This window comes from Mastomys coucha, unplaced genomic scaffold, assembly GCF_008632895.1.
Source record: "Mastomys coucha isolate ucsf_1 unplaced genomic scaffold, UCSF_Mcou_1 pScaffold8, whole genome shotgun sequence".
NCBI lineage: Eukaryota > Metazoa > Chordata > Mammalia > Rodentia > Muridae > Mastomys > Mastomys coucha.
The window spans coordinates 60,518,452-60,537,497 of record NW_022196914.1 but is presented as its reverse complement, the minus strand read 5'-3'; the positions used below and the strand labels follow the sequence as shown (position 1 = coordinate 60,537,497).

The 19,046-nt window shown below is 43.2% G+C and overlaps 1 protein-coding gene across 2 annotated transcripts; it reads left to right on the top strand.

Moving 5' to 3' along the window:
- The first annotated feature begins 700 nt into the window (after positions 1-700).
- On the top strand, positions 701-7,338 carry Cartpt (CART prepropeptide). 2 transcript variants are annotated; one of them, XM_031360166.1, is made up of 4 exons: positions 701-909; positions 5,077-5,763; positions 6,191-6,274; positions 7,063-7,338. In XM_031360166.1, the coding sequence occupies exons 2-4, from the start codon at positions 5,605-5,607 to the stop codon at positions 7,168-7,170; spliced, it is 351 nt and encodes a 116-aa protein (XP_031216026.1). In that variant the 5' UTR covers positions 701-909; positions 5,077-5,604; the 3' UTR covers positions 7,171-7,338. The 2 variants fall into 2 exon arrangements, with proteins under 2 accessions (XP_031216026.1, XP_031216025.1); XM_031360165.1 differs by having other exon boundaries at positions 6,152-6,274.
- The last annotated feature ends 11,708 nt before the right edge of the window (positions 7,339-19,046 follow it).

Genomic DNA, 19,046 nt, shown 5'->3' with positions numbered 1-19,046 from the left:
AAGTGAATCTGTTTTTAGATTAGATGGACATTAGATCATTGGACATTATGCATCATGACAGCTGAGAACCTTTGTACCCACAGTTTTTTGCAATCTTACTCCTATTCTGTCAGGACTGCTCCTTGGTATAAAGTAGACAAGTAACAGTTACAAGCAGTTCAGGGGATAAGCCTTAGGAATAGAGCATGGAAATAGTACCTTGATAACTAAAACAATTGGCTGAACATCATCTGACCTGCCAGGGACATGAGTTTTAAAAATGCCTTGTTGGTTTATCTTGTATTAGCCTTTTCCCTCAAACATGGATAGTCGGATATTTGAACAGTGTGGTAACCTAACAGGCTGGTGCTATCCTGAGCTATATGGGAAAAGAAAATACTAAAAATTTAAAGGAGAGAAATACATGAACTTGAGGGTGTGGGGAGCCATAATTTCCATGTTTTGTTCTGCCATGACCTTCTCATTTTACCTTTCAACCTCTGGGGACTGTGGGTTTCTCATTTAGTAATACCAATTAGTCTATAAATTTTCACTCTTTTAAAAAATGAGAACAAAGGTAGCCTCTGTTTTCTTTAGAACATTAGAAAAGGGATGTGTGCGTAGCCCAAACTAAGGCACAGATCAATCAGTGGGTTATTATTTATTTTTTTAATTTAAAAGGTTCAAAACTGTAAGAGATAGATATGAGTAAAAAACGCCTCCTCATTTGAAATTTTCTCCTCAGAAAGCATCAAGTCCTGAGAGCCTCTCAACAGTGCTAGTTTCCTGGCTTTCTGCTGATGAGATTTTTGTACCTGAGACTTCAGGGAGCAGATCTACAAGCCTACTCTATCTCAGGAGCAGTTACGAGAGCTTGGCCCCTAGAAGATCTCTATAAACATGTGGTGCTTATTGCTCTTCTTTTGCAAGGTGACCGGCTTTCTTTTTCTATATTTGGGATGAGGAATAGTGATTAATTCCAACGATCACCTTAAAAACTATTTAATAGACAAAGAACTACATGCAACCAAAGATGAGAATGGTAAAAAAAAAAATCTTTTCCAGGGATGAGACCCATAAAACTTATTATCCGATACCAAATGGTCAACCCTACAATCATATACCCACAAGTAACACTATATGGACTAAGCAGGTTGTGTTTATATATTTAGGCATCTGTTAATGATAATAACTAAAGGAAAAGAGGATATTACTTTAAGAGGGAGCTAAAGGGGGAATTGGGGGAGAGAAAGTGGAAATGATATATTTTAGGTGTATTTTAATTATATTATATATAGATAAAGGTATATTAGATATATTTCAATTTAAAAAAAAGAAAGAAATCTTTTTACCCTAGCCCACAAAGATTTCCTTCTAGAAATATTTTCTTCTAGAAATGATTTTTCTAGGCATGTTATAGTTATAGTTCTTAAATTTAGGTCTACAGTCTATTTCAAGTTAGTTTTTAATGTATGATGTGATGAATGAATGAGGTTAATTTATTTTATACACATCTTAGTTTGCTCCAGCACAATTTAGACACTATCTTTTTCCTCTTTGGATCACTCTGAGCTGAGAAAGGGATTGGCCTATTATAGGAGCGAGTGTGGCCTGAATACAGTGAGGGAGGAATGAGGTGTTGAGTGTGGATGCTGCAGAAAGTTAGGGGCCAAGTCATAAACAGACTTTGGAGCCTTGGTAAGAAAATTGCACTTTAGTCTAAGAAAATTTAATTGCTTCAAGGATTTTAATCAGGACATTGCATGATTCCATTCACCTCTTTCAAGTACAAAGATGTGTTTGATGTTTTTTTTCTTTTTTAGCAAATCCAATAAGTTCACTCTGATACTTGCCATGTAATAGTTTTAAAAAAGTGAATCATTTGTTATTATTATGTGTTTGCATATGTATTATGTGTGTGTTGGTACGTGCACTATAACGCACATGTAGAGGTCAGAGGACAATGTTGTGGAGTCCTTTTCCTTCTTTCACCTTTATGTAAGTTTCAGGGATTGAACTCAGGCATGTAACTGGCCAGGTCATTATTAGAACGTATAGCTTTTGGGTATCAGTGTCATCAGGTAGCAGTCAAAATATATAAGCTGTCCTGAGGCATGATATAAAAACCACCGAAAACCTCGTTCTTTGTTCCTTCTCTAGTCAAACCAACATAAATGTTTTTTAAAAAGAACATTGGCCAAGCTTTACTGTACAATGCTTCTTCAAGATACTCTAGAATAGAGGTTTTCAACCAGTGTGGGTCATGTCCCCTTGAGGATCAAATGTCCCCCTATCACAGGGATCACCTAAGACCATGGGAAGCAGATATTTACATTATAATTCATAACTAGCATAATTACAGCAATGAAGTAGCAACAAAATAACTTTGTGGTTGGAGGTCGCCACAACATGAGAAACCATGTTAAAGGCAGTATTAGGAAAGCTAATTACCACTGTTCTAGAAGGTCATTCTGCTAAAGACATAGAAGACACCATGGTGTGGAAATGACCCAGATATGCCTGACTTGCTTCACAGGGTGATTCAAGACTTTTCCCTGATGGTTCCACTACATGTGGTGTTTTTCTTATGTGAGGATGAGGACATCAACTGAGTATTATCGAGACTTGAATTTTGGGGTTGCTTTCCTAATATCAGTGACACAAAGCGAAGCTATTATTTGTACTTGGGGACAAAATTTGAGCGATGCCTTGCACTGGGAGTGTTCACGTCCTTGTGAAGGATGGGCTGTGCAGTTACTCCGAGTTATTTTTCTTCTGAAATGCAGATCACTTTTAAGATCATTGGAGACTTTGTGCAGCAAGTGCCATTGAATCCGTGTAACGTTTAAACAGTAAAATGAGCTGCTGTTGAAATTTCATGCAGATTAAAAGGCATCTGTGAGAAGCAGAACTTGGAGGATGTCTTAGTTAGGGTTTTACTGCTGTGAACAGACACCATGACCAAGGCAACTCCTATAAGGACAACATTTAATTGGGGCTGCTTACAGGTTTAGAGGTTTAGTCAATGTCTTAGTCAGGGTTTCTATTCCTGCACAAACATCATGACCAAGAAGCAAGTTGGAGAGGAAAGGGTTTATTTAGCTTACTTCCACATTGCTGTTATCACAAATGAAGTCAGGACTGGAACTCAAGCAGGTCAGAAAGCAGGAGCTGATGCAGAGGCCATGGAGTGATGTTCCTTACTGGCTTGCCTCTCCTGGCTTGCTCAACCTGCTCTCTTATAGAACCCAAGATTTCCAGCCCAGGATGGTACCACCCACTAGGGGCCCTACTCCCTTGATCACTAATTGAGAAAATGCCCCACAGCTGGATCTCATGGAAGCACTTCCCCAACTAAAGCTCCCTTCTGTGTGATAACTTCAGCCTGTGTCAAGTTGACACACAAAACCAGCCAGTACAGTCAATTATCATCAAGGTAAGTGCATGGCGGAGTCCAGGCAGGCATAGTGTAGGAGGATCTGAGAGTTATACATCTTCATCTGAAAGCTGCTAAGAGAAGATTAACTTCCAGAGAGCTAGCACAGTGACACACATACTCTGACAAGGCTACACCTTCTAATAGTGCCCCTCCCTGAGCCATATACCAAGCATCTCAGAGGAGGTGTTAGACATGGTTTCAGGTTGGGCTTAACCCCAAAGAGTAATACTATATGCATACTATTTATCAGAAGAGAGCCTACTTCTTGAATTTCACCCAAAACCACATTTTAGTGATAATTAAAACCTTCAGAATTGAAGAAAAACAGATACATATTCTGTATTAACTATATCAGTAATCCACATCATGTGTCATTCAATAAGGTTGCAGGAGAAGAAATTGAAGTATGTCTTAGACTGAGTAGCCATGGAAATTTACAAATTGAGATTTATGTCACAAGAAACAGTGAGACACTTAAAGATGTAGGAAGACATTGCCAGTCAAGGTAAATACAAAAGTCAAGCAGGGAAAGATTGACTTGTCAGAGGATCAAAAAGGCCAGCCAGAGCCAACTGGCAGGATTTGTGGCCGGGGCTGAGGTGCAGATGATGCAATGACTTATAAAGCAGAGTGGGGGGTGCAGATTCCTACTAGGAAGCCATTAGTGTATTTTTAGGATACGATACTACGAGTGGTGATAGACTGTGTATTAGAGAAAGGCGAGAGAAGAGTATGGGGGTGAAGAACCAGACAGTTAGCATGCTGCAGCTGTAGGCCAGGATTATGGTGTGGTGATGGGGCTGGGGCAGAATGGATGTATTTCAGGATCCGTGGAGGGGAAGAGGATGCCATGAAAGTTCTTAGTCAGGTCAACAAGCAAGTGGGACCCATTCTGGGTCCACATGGAAAGCACCACTTCCAGAGGGTGCAAGGTCCTGAACTTTACAAAACCACTATTGTGTGTCTTCCTAAACCAGAAGACCTGGCTCACCCTGGCTTCTGATCCCTCTAGATCTTTCCAAGAATCAGGGAGCTGTGTTTCTCACACCTTTATTTTCTGTCCTGGGGTACCAGAGATAGTGGGAAGAATGAGTTCTGTGGATGGTTCGTTTTGCCCTGAGTTAAAGTTGAGACAGGGCACACACAGTCTTTGGACAGCTTCGCAGTTCTAGGGGAAGGGACCAGAAGGCTTAGTGTTTGTTGTGATGAGGTTAAGGAACTTTGTATACAGGAGCTGTCATTCCATCCTTCCTGTATCCATTCTTTCAACTTCAGTTTTACAAGACTAAGGTAGACGCTCAGAGAGGTACTTTAAAAATGTGCTATTGTTTTAGTTTTAATTATCCATCTATGTGTAAGTAAGTGCACAACGAGTACCTGTGGTATTGGGAAGTTGAGCTCAGGCCTTGTAAAAGCAGTATGTGCTCTAAATCATTGAGCCATCTATCAGCCCCTCAGGAAGGTTAACTTTGTTCTAAGGTATAGACTTTGCAAGTGATTGAACCAGGACTGGAACCACGTCTGCTTCTCTGGCTCCCGTTCAGTTGGGTTACTGTCCTCTTCGGGTTATTAGTATCACACAGCCTCTACAGAGCCCTTGGTGCAGAGGACATAATGTCCCTTTGTCTAGTATGCCGATTATCTCCCTCATTCCCTAGGTTGCCTAAAATTGTGCTCAGCAACTGAGTCTGCTGGAGTCAACATATCCGTCTTGCTGCCACACCCGGGCTTGGGGATGAGAGAGGCAAAGCAGAGCCTATGAGCAGAACTCCGGTGCATCTACCACCGCTAAGCTAGGGGAAGCAACTCTTCTGCTTGTTCATTGCCCCGAAGGCATTTTCCATTTCATGGGCCCTCCCGCTCCATATCCCTCACCTTTTGCCCCTCAGTTTTAGCTCTGGCCCCTAGGGAAGCGTCCCTGGCTGCGGGGCTGACAGCGTTTGGGGGCACGGGGTCTTGTTTTCTGCGCTCCAGCCCATCAGTGCACAGAGCCTCGTTCCCGGGTTCCCGGAGCCCGGCGGGCATTGACGTCAAACGGCAGCGGAGCGCTGCCTACAGACGGCTGACCCGGACTCTCCTCTACACCCCCGTCCTTCTTCTCCCCCTCCCTCTTCCCGGCACCCGATTTCTACCGGCTATAAGAAGCGGGAGAGCGCAGTGCCAGAGCAGCGAGGAGGTCCAGAACCATGGAGAGCTCCCGCCTGCGGCTGCTACCCCTCCTGGGCGCCGCCCTGCTGCTACTGCTACCTTTGCTGGGTGTCGGTGCCCAGGAGGATGCCGAGCTGCAGCCCCGAGCCCTGGACATCTACTCGGCCGTGGATGATGCGTCCCATGAGAAGGAGCTGGTCAGTATTTCCCTCTCCTCGGGTTCCTCCCTGGGCTACCACAGGACCCTTGCTTTGCTTTGCGTGCGTCCCTTTCTATCCCAGTCCCATCCAAGAGGGCAGAGCCCCTGACTCTGTATTTTAAAAAGTACCCTGGGTACCCTCTACCAAACAAAGATATTTGAGTTCACGGGCAGGTTGCCTGTCGAACGAATCCCTAGTTGTGGCCGGTTTGGCCACTGTGCGCCTTAGAGGCTCTGGAAGGTGAGGTCAGGTCTAGGGACTTCGCCCGCCTGGCTTCCTTTCCACCAGTATCCCCCTTTGTCCCCCGAGTCTTGCTGCCCCGCGGTTGTGTGTCCCGGGCTCCATATAACTGGGCTGAAAGTGAGCACCTGCGCTGGGCTCGCAGCCAAGGCGGCAACTTCGGGCTCCCGGCGCTGTGTTGCAGATTGAAGCGCTGCAAGAAGTCCTGAAGAAGCTCAAGAGTAAACGCATTCCGATCTACGAGAAGAAGTACGGCCAAGTCCCCATGGTAAGGCTCCGGGTCCCCCTTTCCGCACTTTTCCAGGAGAAAAGATTGCCTAGAATCTTATACATGGTCTTTACTCTGGCAGGTGGCTGAGCAGCTAGGTGAGGCATTGATCTGGAACATCCCCTTTGCTTTTGCCCTCGCCCCCTTGCTCCTTGGTCTCTAAGAACAAGAGAGAACAGGCTACTTAGGGCCAGAAAACAGTCTTATGATCTGAGTGGGAGTTACTTCCTGAAACATCTCAGATGGGCAAGCCCTTGAATCTATTCAGTTCTCTGTATTTCCTCCTAGAACACGACGAGATTTCTTTCTTTTTCTTTATTTGTATCATTTCGTTGTTGTTTTGTTTCTTAAACTCTGTGATAAAAAGTTTTCAGGTCTGGTCACCTTCATTGGACAGTTCTAGGTAAAAATCACACACACACACACACACACACACTTTTTCTGTTTTCCTTCTTTGGGCTAGGAAGTGGGAAAGTAGAAAATAAAGGTTATGGGAAAATATATTGTATATTTCTTAGATACAAGGATCTGGGTAATTTTTTTTCCTCTTTAGATAACAAGAAAGGAAGCTGAAAATGTGGTCCCTCTCCAAAGGCAGAAGAATGTAGGAGGGGATCAATCATTTAAATTTCTTCCTTTAAATATCCTCTTTCTGAAATTATAAGCCAGAGGCCCCCTCGCCTTTGGATCTGATTGCTTGGACCTGAGCTGACGGTAGTGGTCTGGTCCTTTCTCCCATGAGGACGCTCCCTTGGAACCCCAGTAACCATTGGTTGTGTTGTTGACAGTGTGACGCTGGAGAGCAGTGCGCAGTGAGGAAAGGGGCCAGGATCGGGAAGCTGTGTGACTGTCCCCGAGGAACTTCCTGCAATTCTTTCCTCTTGAAGTGCTTGTGAAGGGACAGCCTCCACCTTCGGCTCCCATACCCCCTCTTCCCCCCAAAGGAGCGCTCCTTTATCCCTGGAGCCTGGCTTTAGCAACAATAAAGTTTGCATTCCCCTCAGAGAGTGGATGGGCTCATTCCCTGCTGCTTCAAAATAAAAGATTTGATGTTATTGTGTGAAGGATAATGCCTTGAATGGTGTTGGTATGTGTGCAACGTATTCTTTTCTTGTTTTATGCACTGACACATTCTTGTGAACCTTTCTGGGAAGAAGAACTTTTCTTTAAAACTGTATTTTTGTATGTGGTGTGCCACAATGAAAATTAGATCTAGTTAATTTTGGTAGATGACATCACAATCCAGAAAAAAAAAATCACCCTAAAGCAACACAAATTGAAGCATGTACAAATTACACATAATAAAGTGTTTTTAATAATTGCTCACAGTGCATGACTCTTTCTACATAAGTAATTTAAATAGGAATAATGGGATTAATCATGCTGTTGTTTTCAAAGAGAAATATTTTAAAAATAGCTGTCTATTGGGAGATCAGCACCTCAACTCCAAGGAGTTTTGGTCATTAATTAGGCATGTGCTACACCAGCTTCAGTAGGCTGGGTGCTTTAGCTATAGAGGTATGGTGGTAGTGCTCTCTCTCTCTCTCTCTCTCTCTCTCTCTCTCTCTGTCTCTCTCTCTCTCTCTGTGTGTGTGTGTGTGTGTGTGTGTGTGTGTATGTGTGTGTGTGAGGGAGGTAGAGATGGTTGGGTTTGGGATGACTAACACACTGTTACTTATTCGAACCTTAGTTTCAGCAGTGAGCCTTGTCAGGGACACTTGCACATATGTGTTTATTGCCAAACTATTCACAAAAGCCAAGAAATGGAATCACCCTAGATGTACATCAACAAACGAATGAATGAAGAATATGTGCTACAGATACTCCATGGAATTGTGTGCAGCCATAAAGATAAATGAAGTGATATCTTCCAAAAACAAATGTATGGAATTGGAAATCATTCTGTTAAGTGAAATAAGTCAGACTCAGAAAAACAAATGTTACATGTTTAGGGAACCTATGTTTGAATGTGTGTGTGTATGTGTAAATCAGCAAGTCCTATCTATATACAAGAACCCTGTCTTCAAGCAAACAAATGATTTATTCTGAGCCAAATCTAAGTGGCTAACTTCTGGGTACATGTATTCAAGTTACCTTCAGTGACATTTCTCTGAAATGAAAGAAGTTACATAAACTCTTAAGAGCCACAGAACAAAGAAGACCCTAAATCAATACATCCAGTAAGTACATTGGTGGGAGCTTTAGGCAGGCAGGCAACAGCAAAATGAGGAAATCTGTTGTATATTTTAGCTGCCATCCAGCAGCCTTGGCTTTAGGGTTGATCAAAGCTAGGGGCCTACCAAGGACTCCACACTGAATAGAAGCTTCTGCATAGTGCAGAAGACAATCAATAACGAGCATTCAATCAGGAAAACAAGAGGCTACTTTTCTTAAAGATAGTCCAAGACAATTTTGACTGTGTGCATAATACTTAAGTCTTTCACAATCATGAGGCTACTCGGAAATGGCCTGACAGCTTGAGTGTCTTTATGGGTGTGGCTTCTGAAGAGAAATTCAGCACCACGGGCCAATAAACGTGTTCTTTCAAACCATAGGCACACTGAAAACAAGACAAAAAAAATCTGAACTTTTGTTTGGGCAATTCTCCTTTTTGAGACAGGGTGTCCCCGTAACTCAGCCTTGCCTCAAGCCAGTTATGGAGCTGACGATGACCTTCAGCTTCTGAATTTCCCATCTCTGCCTGCCCTGGCACTGCAGTCATGCGCCACCTTAACTTATATGAGTCTCTGTGCATGCCAGACAAGTACAAACACCCTACCAAAAGACCTACATCCCAGTTCTGGGCAGCCTCTTTATTGGGAAATATGCTCCTTTTGGAGGTTGTTCATTCTGAGAAAGGGAGTTACTGCATCAGGTGCTCGAAGAGTGTGAGACTAGTTCACTTTCACAGTCAATGTACCTGTGGAGAAACTCTCTATCCAAGAAAAAGAAAATTTGCTTAAATATTGTTAGTTTTTAAATAAACAAGAGGAAATTAGTGGGGGCAATATCAACTCAAATAGAAAAGAAAGTTAAATGTTACATTTCTTTTTCTTTCTTTCTTTTCTTTTCTTTTTTTTTTTTTTTTTTTTTTTTTTTTTTTTTTTTTTTTTTTTTTGGTTTTTTGAGACAGGGTTTCTCTGTACCCCTGGCTGTCCTGGAACTCACTCTGTGGACCAGGCTGGCCTCGAACTCAGAAATCTTTCTGCCTTTGCCTCCCTAGGGCTGGGAATAAAGGCGTGCGCCACCACTGCCAGGCTAAATGTTACATTTCTTAACTTTTAAACACATCCCTGTGCTCCCCTAAGAGTAAGTAACACACACACACACACACACACACGCGCGCGCGCGCGCGCGCGCCACAGTCTCCTGTAGCCCAGGCTGGCCCTTAGCTTAAAGCAGCCCTTGAATTCCCTGTGTTCCTGCTTCCACCTCCTGCAGGCTGAGATCACCTGCATGCATCACCACCGACTGTGAAAGTGACTTTTAAGCCACAGCATTAGGAGAGGAGTAGTTGCTAAGAGCTTTGTAATCCAAGCTCAAGAGGCACAGGCAGAAGAGCAGAACTGAAAGGAAAGCTTTGCAGATTCTTGAGGGGACAAGGGAGCGCAGGTAGGAAGCATTCTCATGTACAATGGCCATCTGCCACGTTCTTATTGTTTTGATTAGCATGTCTAATCTAATTAATCTTGAAAGTAGATACAGGCACCAGTTTTCAGAGTACAAAACAGAAGCCAAGAGAGATTATAGAATTTGATTATACAATTCCAAATTCTGTGTGTGTGTTTTTCTTTGTTTTGATCTCTTTGATTACTCTTTATCTTTTCCTTTAATGTCACTGTGGGTACCAACAGTTATTGATTTCCCAAAATGAACTTTGCTTAATAGAAAGTAGTTTAGTGGGGGAGGGGGTCAACGCATATTTTGGAGGACACATTTCTATTCGATTCCCCTGAGACACCCTGTTTGTGATTATAATTCGGCACGCTTTAATTCTGAAGCACTACAAATGACTGATAAACAATATCACAGTCTGCTAGTTTCCCAGAGATAATTTCCACTAAAATTCCATCTATTCATGTCAATCCTAACTAAGTCTGGAGAGGACAAAGCTTTAGTCACTGATTAGTGCTCTTGGGGACAATGACACTTAGAACTGCACAGAATATTTATTCCAAAGCAAGAGATCCTGGAGGAATTTCACACTTACGCAAAGGAACACAAAGCTTCAAACACTTCAACCCAGTCCCTCTCACTTCCAGCTCTATGGCTCCTTCCTTTCTCCTTGCCTAGTAAGAAGATGATGGCTAACCATGGCTGTCAATTTGGCACACCTGAGAACAGGAAGCTTGGAATGGGGCATGGCCTCTACTAGATTAGCCTGGGAGTATTTTCTTTGTTGCTAATTGACATGGAGGGGGGACACAGCCTGCTGTCACAGTGCAATGGTGAAGGAAGTGTAAGGTGAAAGAAAACCCTTTCCTCCTTAGGTTGCTTTTGGCCAGACAGCAACAGAGAGCAGCATGAGAGAAAGAGGACAGAGTATTGAGAATGTTATGGGCAGTTAATGATGGGGACCCTGTTTGGTTGGGTGTGAAATGGCTTTTGCCAAACACTTCATCTGAGGGCCTGGCTTTCAAGTTCACGATGAGAATGACACTCGGCAGTGATGATTAAAAAGAATAATAATTTTAAACTTCTTGTTAAAAGTAACTTTACCTTTCTAGCTCCTCTTCAAATAGAATATTTCATTATGTTTAATTATTGAAGGTATAAGAAAAGAAGACTGAAGGTTAAGAAAGTTTTAATGAGAAAGGGAGTCATCTACGAGTGAGACCTACGGGTGGCATGAGATTGGCTGGAAGGTCTGGCTGTTGACAGAGCTGCAGTGGAAGAGATATAAGGCACAGAGGTGATGCACCCAGAGCAGTGGACCTCACAGCAGCCAAGAACTTTCCCTTTTGTGTAAGTTCTCTACATCCTACAGTAATTATAGTTATTACATGTCTTGCACTATGCTAGAATCTTTAGGGCTGCGTGGGGCACATTGCAAACCTGTTGACCTCTGCCCCTTTCCAATCTTGACAGGACACATTGGAATCTGAGTATGGGGACTGTAGTTAGGAAAGTCAGTTTAGGACTCTGTAGTCTATTTACTTAGAGACAGTCTGGTGACATAGCCCAGGCTGGCCTTGAACGCAAATCCTCTGCACAGCTTCCTGAATGCTAAGATTGCGAGCATGTATACAATGCCCAGCTAAAATCTATAGTATAAATGAGCCCTTTGGATAGTTTTGCTAAGCTTCCTACAGCCTCTGGAACACTGAGCTATGTAGGCTTAGATTTTTTTAAAACTTACTTTAAATCAGTGTTCTCAAATGCTTCGACCTCCCCCCCCCCCTTTTCGCCCACCATCCAAAGGTAGGAGAGGAAAGATGGTAAATAGGACAAGGGGATATGAACCTGTTTAGAAGTAGTTTTTTTGGGGGGGACAATTCCAATCTCAGTTCGTCAGGATACCAGCAGTCCAGTTCAGTAGTGTCAGGATAGCAAACACGAATCAGCAGAGGTGGCAGGATCCAGCAGAAACAGCCAGGCCTCTGTCGAATCTGCACGTGTCAGCAGGAGCGACCAGGACCATCGGGGATGCCAAAAAGAGTTCTCTGCTGTGCCTCTCTCAACAAAATGAAGATCAGTGAAAACTCGAGACCAATGAAATGTTGCAAGACTAGCTATGCAAGCGTGTGTCATTGTCCATTGAGTCCTATTTATACTCTCTCCAAACATCAAGTATCCTTAGCATGGTTCTTGCCCCAGCAAGACACCACGTGAGTCTGCATCACATGACACATCCAGAAGCTCCCACTGCAGAGATACTTTGTATATAGTTCATTTCCTCACTCCATCCACTTCTCTGTTTTGCACAGATGAGTCATTGAGAATATCCTGGGGAACAAGACAGACAGTCCCTGTTCTTCCGGAGTTTATCACCCAGTGGTGAGAATAGACAGAACAGCAAGGTAAAACCCCTGAAAGCCATGTCATGACAACTTTTACAAAGGACATGACAGGAGCAAATGGTGTAGTCTGCTCTCAAAGTAGAAAGGGAAAGAGTGATACGAAAGGGGTTGGGAGAAGGAGAAGGAAGGAAGAGTGCTGCAGTCAGCAGAGGGACGCTCAGAATTCCAAAGACAACACAAGTAAGCAACCGGAAGATGGCAACTGGAAGATAACCGGTGCAGTGGTTTGAGTGAAAATGTACTGCGTTGGTTACATATTTGGTCTCCGGTTCATGTTGTTTGGAGAGGTTTAGGAGGTATGGCCCTTGTTGGATGTAATGTGTTACTAGAGGCAGGTTTTGAGAGTTTAAAGACTGGTAACATTTCCGATTTGCTCTCTCCGTTTCATGCTTGCGGTTGAAACTGTGAGCTCTCAGCTTCCGGTTCCCCGCCGCCATGCCTGCAGCCTGTAGCCGTGCTGTGCCTGTCATTATGGATTCATCCAGCCCACTGGATCCATAAGACAAAATAAACTCTTCCTTCTGTAAGTTGTTTTGGTCATAGGTTTTTCTTTTGTTATCTCAACAACAGAAAAGGAAGCAACACAATCATGAACTCAGAAAGTGATGCCTTGGTCATTTGACCCTGTCTCTCAGGTGTTTGCTGTGGCCTTGATCAGATGTCAGATGGAATGATAGGTCAGGAACATCTCAAAGGAGAGCAGGGCTGGCAGTGAAGTGGGGCACTGTCCTTGGCTCAGCTTTCAGTATTTTTTTTTTTTTTTTTTTTGGTCAAACTGGTGTTTGAATGCAATTCTCTTTTAGATGATATGCTCATTAATTCTGATTGTCAACTTGGCAGGATCTAGACTGGACAGGCAGATGAGCCTCTGGGTATGCCTATGAGGAATTATCTTGACTGGGTCAGTACTGGGCATACCTGTGAAAGATCTCCTAACTTAGGAAAAATGAGCTGGAAAAAACCACCTTGAGTTTGTTAATAAAAGAATCTTTACATGCTGACGTTTTTGCTATTATTCTTTTGCTTTTTTTGTTATTTTGTCTTAAAGTTTGGCTTGTTTTTTTGTTTTTAGTTTGTTTTACTTTTATTTAGATAAGGTCACACCCAACTGTAACTCTAGTTTCTGGGGATCTAATGTCCTCTTCTGGTCTCTGTGAGTATTGCATGCAATGGCACACATACATATACACATACATTCTGGCAAATGTTTATATATGTACATATGTATTTTATATAATAAATCTTTTAAAAATACTATTTTTGCCAATATTCTAATTTTATGTTTTTCTTTCAATAAACTTTTCTGTGTTCTTGCAATAAAAAATTGACAAAGCAAATAACTAAAACTACAGACTTTGCAAATATTTACAAGATTACATCACTGGCAAGCCACAGAAAGCAAACCAGTATGCAGGGTTTCTCCATGGTCTTTGCTTCAGTTCCTGCCTTTAGACTCCTGCCCTGAGTTCCTGCTCTGACTTCCTTTAGTGATAGAAATGTAAATAGAATGAAGCCTTTTTTTTTTTTTTTATCCCCACACTGCTCGGTGATAGTGTTTATCACAGCATCAGGACCTTGAAGACATGTGAACTCGGGAGTCTTCTAAAACAGAAAAAACTGTGACTAAAACAAAGTGAGCAACAAGAAACAGACGCTGAGCTAAGTAGACCCATGCACGTATATTAAAATCATTCTAATAATTAGAAGCCCAGAAAAACCAAAGATCATTAGACAGCCAAAGTTTCTCTTTCTCTCTCTCTCTCTCTCTCTCTCTCTCTCTCTCTCTCTCTCTCTTTCTCTCTTCTTTTTGTGGTCAAGTCTGTTGTGCAATACTCCAATGTATATTTCCTTTAAACACATTTAGTTTTATCTCAATGTATTGTTTTAATGTATTGGAATTGTTTTTTTCTTTAGTTCTTTTCTAACGATTAATGAAACAAATGGCAACTTAAAAAAAACGTGTATCTGTGTGCATATTCCACACCTATGGAGGTCAGAAGAGAGTGGTGGATCTCCTGGGACTAGATTTACAGGCAGTTGTGAGCCACTCAGTGGGGGTGCTGGGAAAGGAACATGGGTCCTCTGCAAGAGTGGCACTTCCTTCTAACCACTGAGCCATCCCTCCGTCATCAATGACTATTTCCTCTGATGAGAGCAGACCATGGTGACACTGAAACTGTACTTGGTGAGGTTGTGGCACACATCTGTTTGATCTGAAGGGGGAAATGTTTGGTATTTCCTGGGTTGCACAGTGTTCTTGTTTGTGTCAGTTCTTAAGCAAAATTATTAAGTTGGTTTTATGTTTACTTTTGTTTTTTTTCTTTATGGTGGCTTCAGGGTGACTCTGTTTGAGGTTGGTTCAGTCCATGTTATTACTCAGTAGGGGGATAGCATGGCCCAGCTGCCAGCAAGAAGGAAGCCCAAGTAGGAACATTAGAACAGTTCCCAGTGTCTCCTCTGGTGGACCAACTGTCTCCCTCTTCATCTCTAGGGTTCCTTTTTTATTGCTTTAGTTATTTTGTGTGAATTTACTTTTTACGTATGAATTTTAGCATCAACAAAAAATTTATTAAAGGCTTTTTTTTTTTTTTTTGTATATTTGTTAGTCAGGGTTCTCTAGGAGAACAGAACCAATGGGTTGCGAGTGAATATTTATTAAGTCAGCTTATGCTACAATAGTAGCCTCATCTCCAAGTAGCTGAGAACTTGACAGTTGCTTCTTCCTTGAGGCTAGCTTCCTCAGCAGTCTGTCCCCCAGAGAGTGGCTGTCTCTCACTAAGGAGCCCCCAAACCCTGTAGCTCCTCAGTCCACAAGGCTGGGTATCTCTGCAGCCCCAATGTGGTTCAGAAAGCCTAGAGGTTGCTTGACAGCTGCTGGTCCCTAGTCCACCAAGAAAACCTAGGAACATTGGTTCCACCCCGCTGGGGAGCTTGACTGCACTTACCTCATGTCAGGTGCTGAGTTTTAAGGGAAGTGCTGAGACACTGTTCCAGGGGTGGGAAGATGCAGTGTAAGACGGGGGAGGCTGAAGTTGAGGTTCCCTTACTTATGGGCCTTGAGTTGCTGCTGAAGAACTGCACAGAGAAGTCAGGAATGAAGTGTCAGGAGGTCTGCTGCACAAGTCTGGAACCATTAGCCGTCCAAAGGCTGAGCCCAGGGCTGGAGCTAGGAGCTACGGCTTAGCTCATCAGCAAAGGTAGCAGTAGTTGTCTGGGGGAACAGTAAAGCCTTCTATGGGAGATTTAGACTGTGGCTCTGTAGGTGAAGGCCTTTTCCATGCTCCTTGATGGTGGTTTCAATGGAAGAGACAGTCCTTGGTTCCAAACAGTTTATTGATTATTCACCATGGAAAATGGATGGATAGCAACTTGTCAGGGTGGACCAGAGATCAAATACCTTTTGCAGGGAGGAATGTCTGGGAAGGGGGAACTTATTGGCCAAACCCTCAGGGCCTCTCGGTACCTCATTAGCATGGAGAACTCTGTTTTGGGCCTACATGACTACAGGACACGTTTCCTTATGTGGGAAGTGTGGCTCATGTTCCAGGCCAGGAATCTGACAGGGAGCAGAGAGCTGCCTACCATCTCAGGTGTGTGCCTGAGTTTCTGGGGTCTCAGACCCACTCTACCTTACCAAGTTTCTTGGCAAGGTCCATTGTCCCACAGTTCTGACACTAGCGAAGGAATTAGAAGCAGAAGGAACAATAACCATGTTAAACCAACTCTGCAGCCAAAGAGAAGCCAGCTGAGCAAAAGCTGAGCCATCTTCCTTCTGCTTACGCTTTGCTTCATCTGAGCTGATACTGGAAGTTGCTGCTCACAGTTGGGATGGGCCTTCTCACATCAATCAAAGCAATCCGGAGAGTTCTTCAGCTGAGAGCCCCTATTCAAGCAATTCTAACTGGTGGCAAGTTAACAACAACACCCACCAAAATGGACATCGCCTGGAATTAGATTGTACTTGTAATTAATTTGGAGAACTTATATTTTAAACCTTGAACATGGTAGAGTCTCTAGTTAGACCTTCTTCCACATTCTTCACTAATTTTTGAAATATCGTTTTCATAAAAGTCTTGGATTAATTATATTCTGAAGACAGTACACCTTGTTTAAGTTGAATACGACCACACTGGGTACCAAGCTCCCAAAACGATGAACCTGAACCATATACCCCAAACTACATTCTAACTAGAGTCCTTTCTTCATATATCTCTAGGATTTACTATTTAGCTTCTTGGAAGGCAGCTTGCTTATTTCTAATACTTTGGAGGTTAATACATATCTCCAAAGTAATCAATTTGCTTTAAAGTACCACTTTGGGTGTTGGTTAGCAAAAATAACACTAACCACTGAGCCACTAACTCCAATATCAAAGTGAAGTCAGATTTTTCCTGAATGCATTTCTGCTAACCACACCGGAAAGATCTAGTCTTATTTCTTGTAATGGTCCATATTATAAGGCAGTCTTCCTGGTTGGCATCCAAGGAGGAGAAACCACACCCAGCTGTGATGGTATGGGCAAGCTGTAAAGTAACCACATGCTATTAGTTAGGGCCTTGTAACACAACTACTAGCCTAACTGTAAGGGAGGTTGAGAAAGAATTATACTGGTAAAAATATTTCTACTTCCCTCCCAGATAACATAAGAACCTAACATACTTTAAGCTTGTGTTAAATAATTGTTTCCGATCTTTAAAAAAAAAATGTGTTTTAAATCTCAAACTCCCTACATTCTCCAAGTGTCTTCTATTTCCAAGTGCTGGCATTACAGGCATGTAGAGTGAAGGCCAATGCCACGGGCTTTGAAAGAAGACACTGTAGAGAGGCCACAGCATGAATGCCCGCAGGGAGACATCAGCACCAGCTTCATCTGCTCCAGATATTACTGGGCACAGGTCTGCCTGGAGATCTTCGCACCCAAACCCAGAGGGAAAACCAAGAGCCCTGGGCTGGCCCATGGGAATGGCACTCACTGGTCTTTAAGCCACACGATTATTTTAACAACTGTGTTTTTCTTTTTCTTTCTCTTCGTTTTACTTTTCTCCTCATAGGCAGAGGGAGGAGAAGGGGTAGAGAAGGAAAGAGAAATGGAGGGAGAATCTGTGTAGTGTTGGGGTACATATGGAGATGTCTCCACCAGAGGAGGCATCTGCAAAGGGAATTTGAGAAAAAATACATTTAATAAGCATTTACTCAGTTGTTTGCTATGTTGTGGCTATACATTGGACATTCTCTTCCTGCTTTCTTATAGGTTCTTTCAAGTCTGGGTATCACCATGTAGCTCTGGCTGCCTTGGAACTTGCTATGTAGCCCAGGCTGACCCCAGGCTCACAGAGATCTACCAGTCTCAGAGAGCTGGGGTTCTGTTTTGTTATCCTAACAACTGATGGGATTTTATTTTTAAAATGCTAATAAATATTGTCTTATGCCAGTGCCTAACATGATAAATTAGCATTTGTCTATCCTATCAATCCATATTTTACAAATCTTTGGTACCTACCATGTGCCAGTGCCCAGGCAGACTCCAGGAATACAGTAGAGAAGTTCATCTGCTAAAAAGTGATCTTATGCAACAAGAATGTTCTGCTTGGTGGAAGGTGAAGATGGGCCCGTGGGCAGAGATAGACCCTCTGAAACACTGGGCTCCATGCCCTTGGGATTTGTCTCCACTGCTTCTTTCATCCATGCTTCACTCCTGCTTTCCTCTGTTCCTGGCAGTGCCTTTGGTCTATCTCAGCCCCTAACATTTGTTGCCAAGCCTTAGTGTCTGAGAGCAAGTAGTGGATACATATTCCAGATGGACACCTCAGCACTGATGTCCTTGAGTCCTCCACACTCTACCCTCAGACTCTCAGCACTGATGTCCTTGAGTCCTCCACACTCTACCCTCAGACTCTCAGCACTGATGCCCTTGAATCCTCCACACTCTACCCTCAGACTCTGACCTCTCCCCTGCCTCCAATGTTCAGGTCTCCGTAGCCAGTCTTGACTCCCATGTGGCCCGAAGTAGGGAGAATGTGAGAGTTCACTCTAGCTGCAAGAGGGACTTGTTTCCAGGTCTGATCCTTAAGTGATTTTGCATACAAACATAGGTAAGAGTTTGGGTATAAATGGCTGAATCTGGGTGCACAGACTCTAGAAAGCATGCACACATACAGGCTCATGTGCACAAATGCACACTCACACAGACACATGTACATAGATGGGCATACGGATACACTCATGCACACATACCCAGCTCTGTTCCTCTGCCTGTTTCCTCAGAGCATTTTCATGCTGTCACCAGGGACAATTCTGTGCAGGGCTGTCTGTTCTCTGGGTGATTAAAAGCATTAATAATTTACCCAACTCTATTACCCCTTTCATTATTATCATGATGCTAATGATGTCCCTCAGGAAAATGGAAAAGTAAGTCTGCCTCCAATGCAGGCTCTGTGGAGACAGACCTAGTTTCATAAATAAATCAGATGTGGTGTTTTGCCTTGGATTCCTTTGAACTCTTCCTTCATAGAGTCAGAAGAGGCAGAAGTGGGCTTAATAGGATTAGAGGAAGTGGGAAGAGGGTTCTGCTGGAATATCAGCATCCAATGGGCTACTGGTACGACTACCGTTTAGCCTGTCTGCTTCCTCCCCACCTCCTCCTCCTCTTCCTTCTCCTTCTCCTCCTTCTCTTCCTACTCCATCTTCCTCCTCCTCTTTTCCTCCTCCTCTTTCTTCCCCTCCTTCCTCTTTCCTCCTTCCTCCTCCTCCTT

Bases quoted from the DNA above. Each gene is read 5' to 3' on its own strand.
- Cartpt (XM_031360165.1), top strand. From the start codon at position 5,605: ATGGAGAGCTCCCGCCTGCGGCTGCTACCCCTCCTGGGCGCCGCCCTG. The intron at 5,764-6,151 runs GTCAGTATTTCC...CTGGGCTCGCAG, and splicing joins CGTCCCATGAGAAGGAGCTG to CCAAGGCGGCAACTTCGGGC. The intron at 6,275-7,062 runs GTAAGGCTCCGG...TGTTGTTGACAG, and splicing joins AGTACGGCCAAGTCCCCATG to TGTGACGCTGGAGAGCAGTG.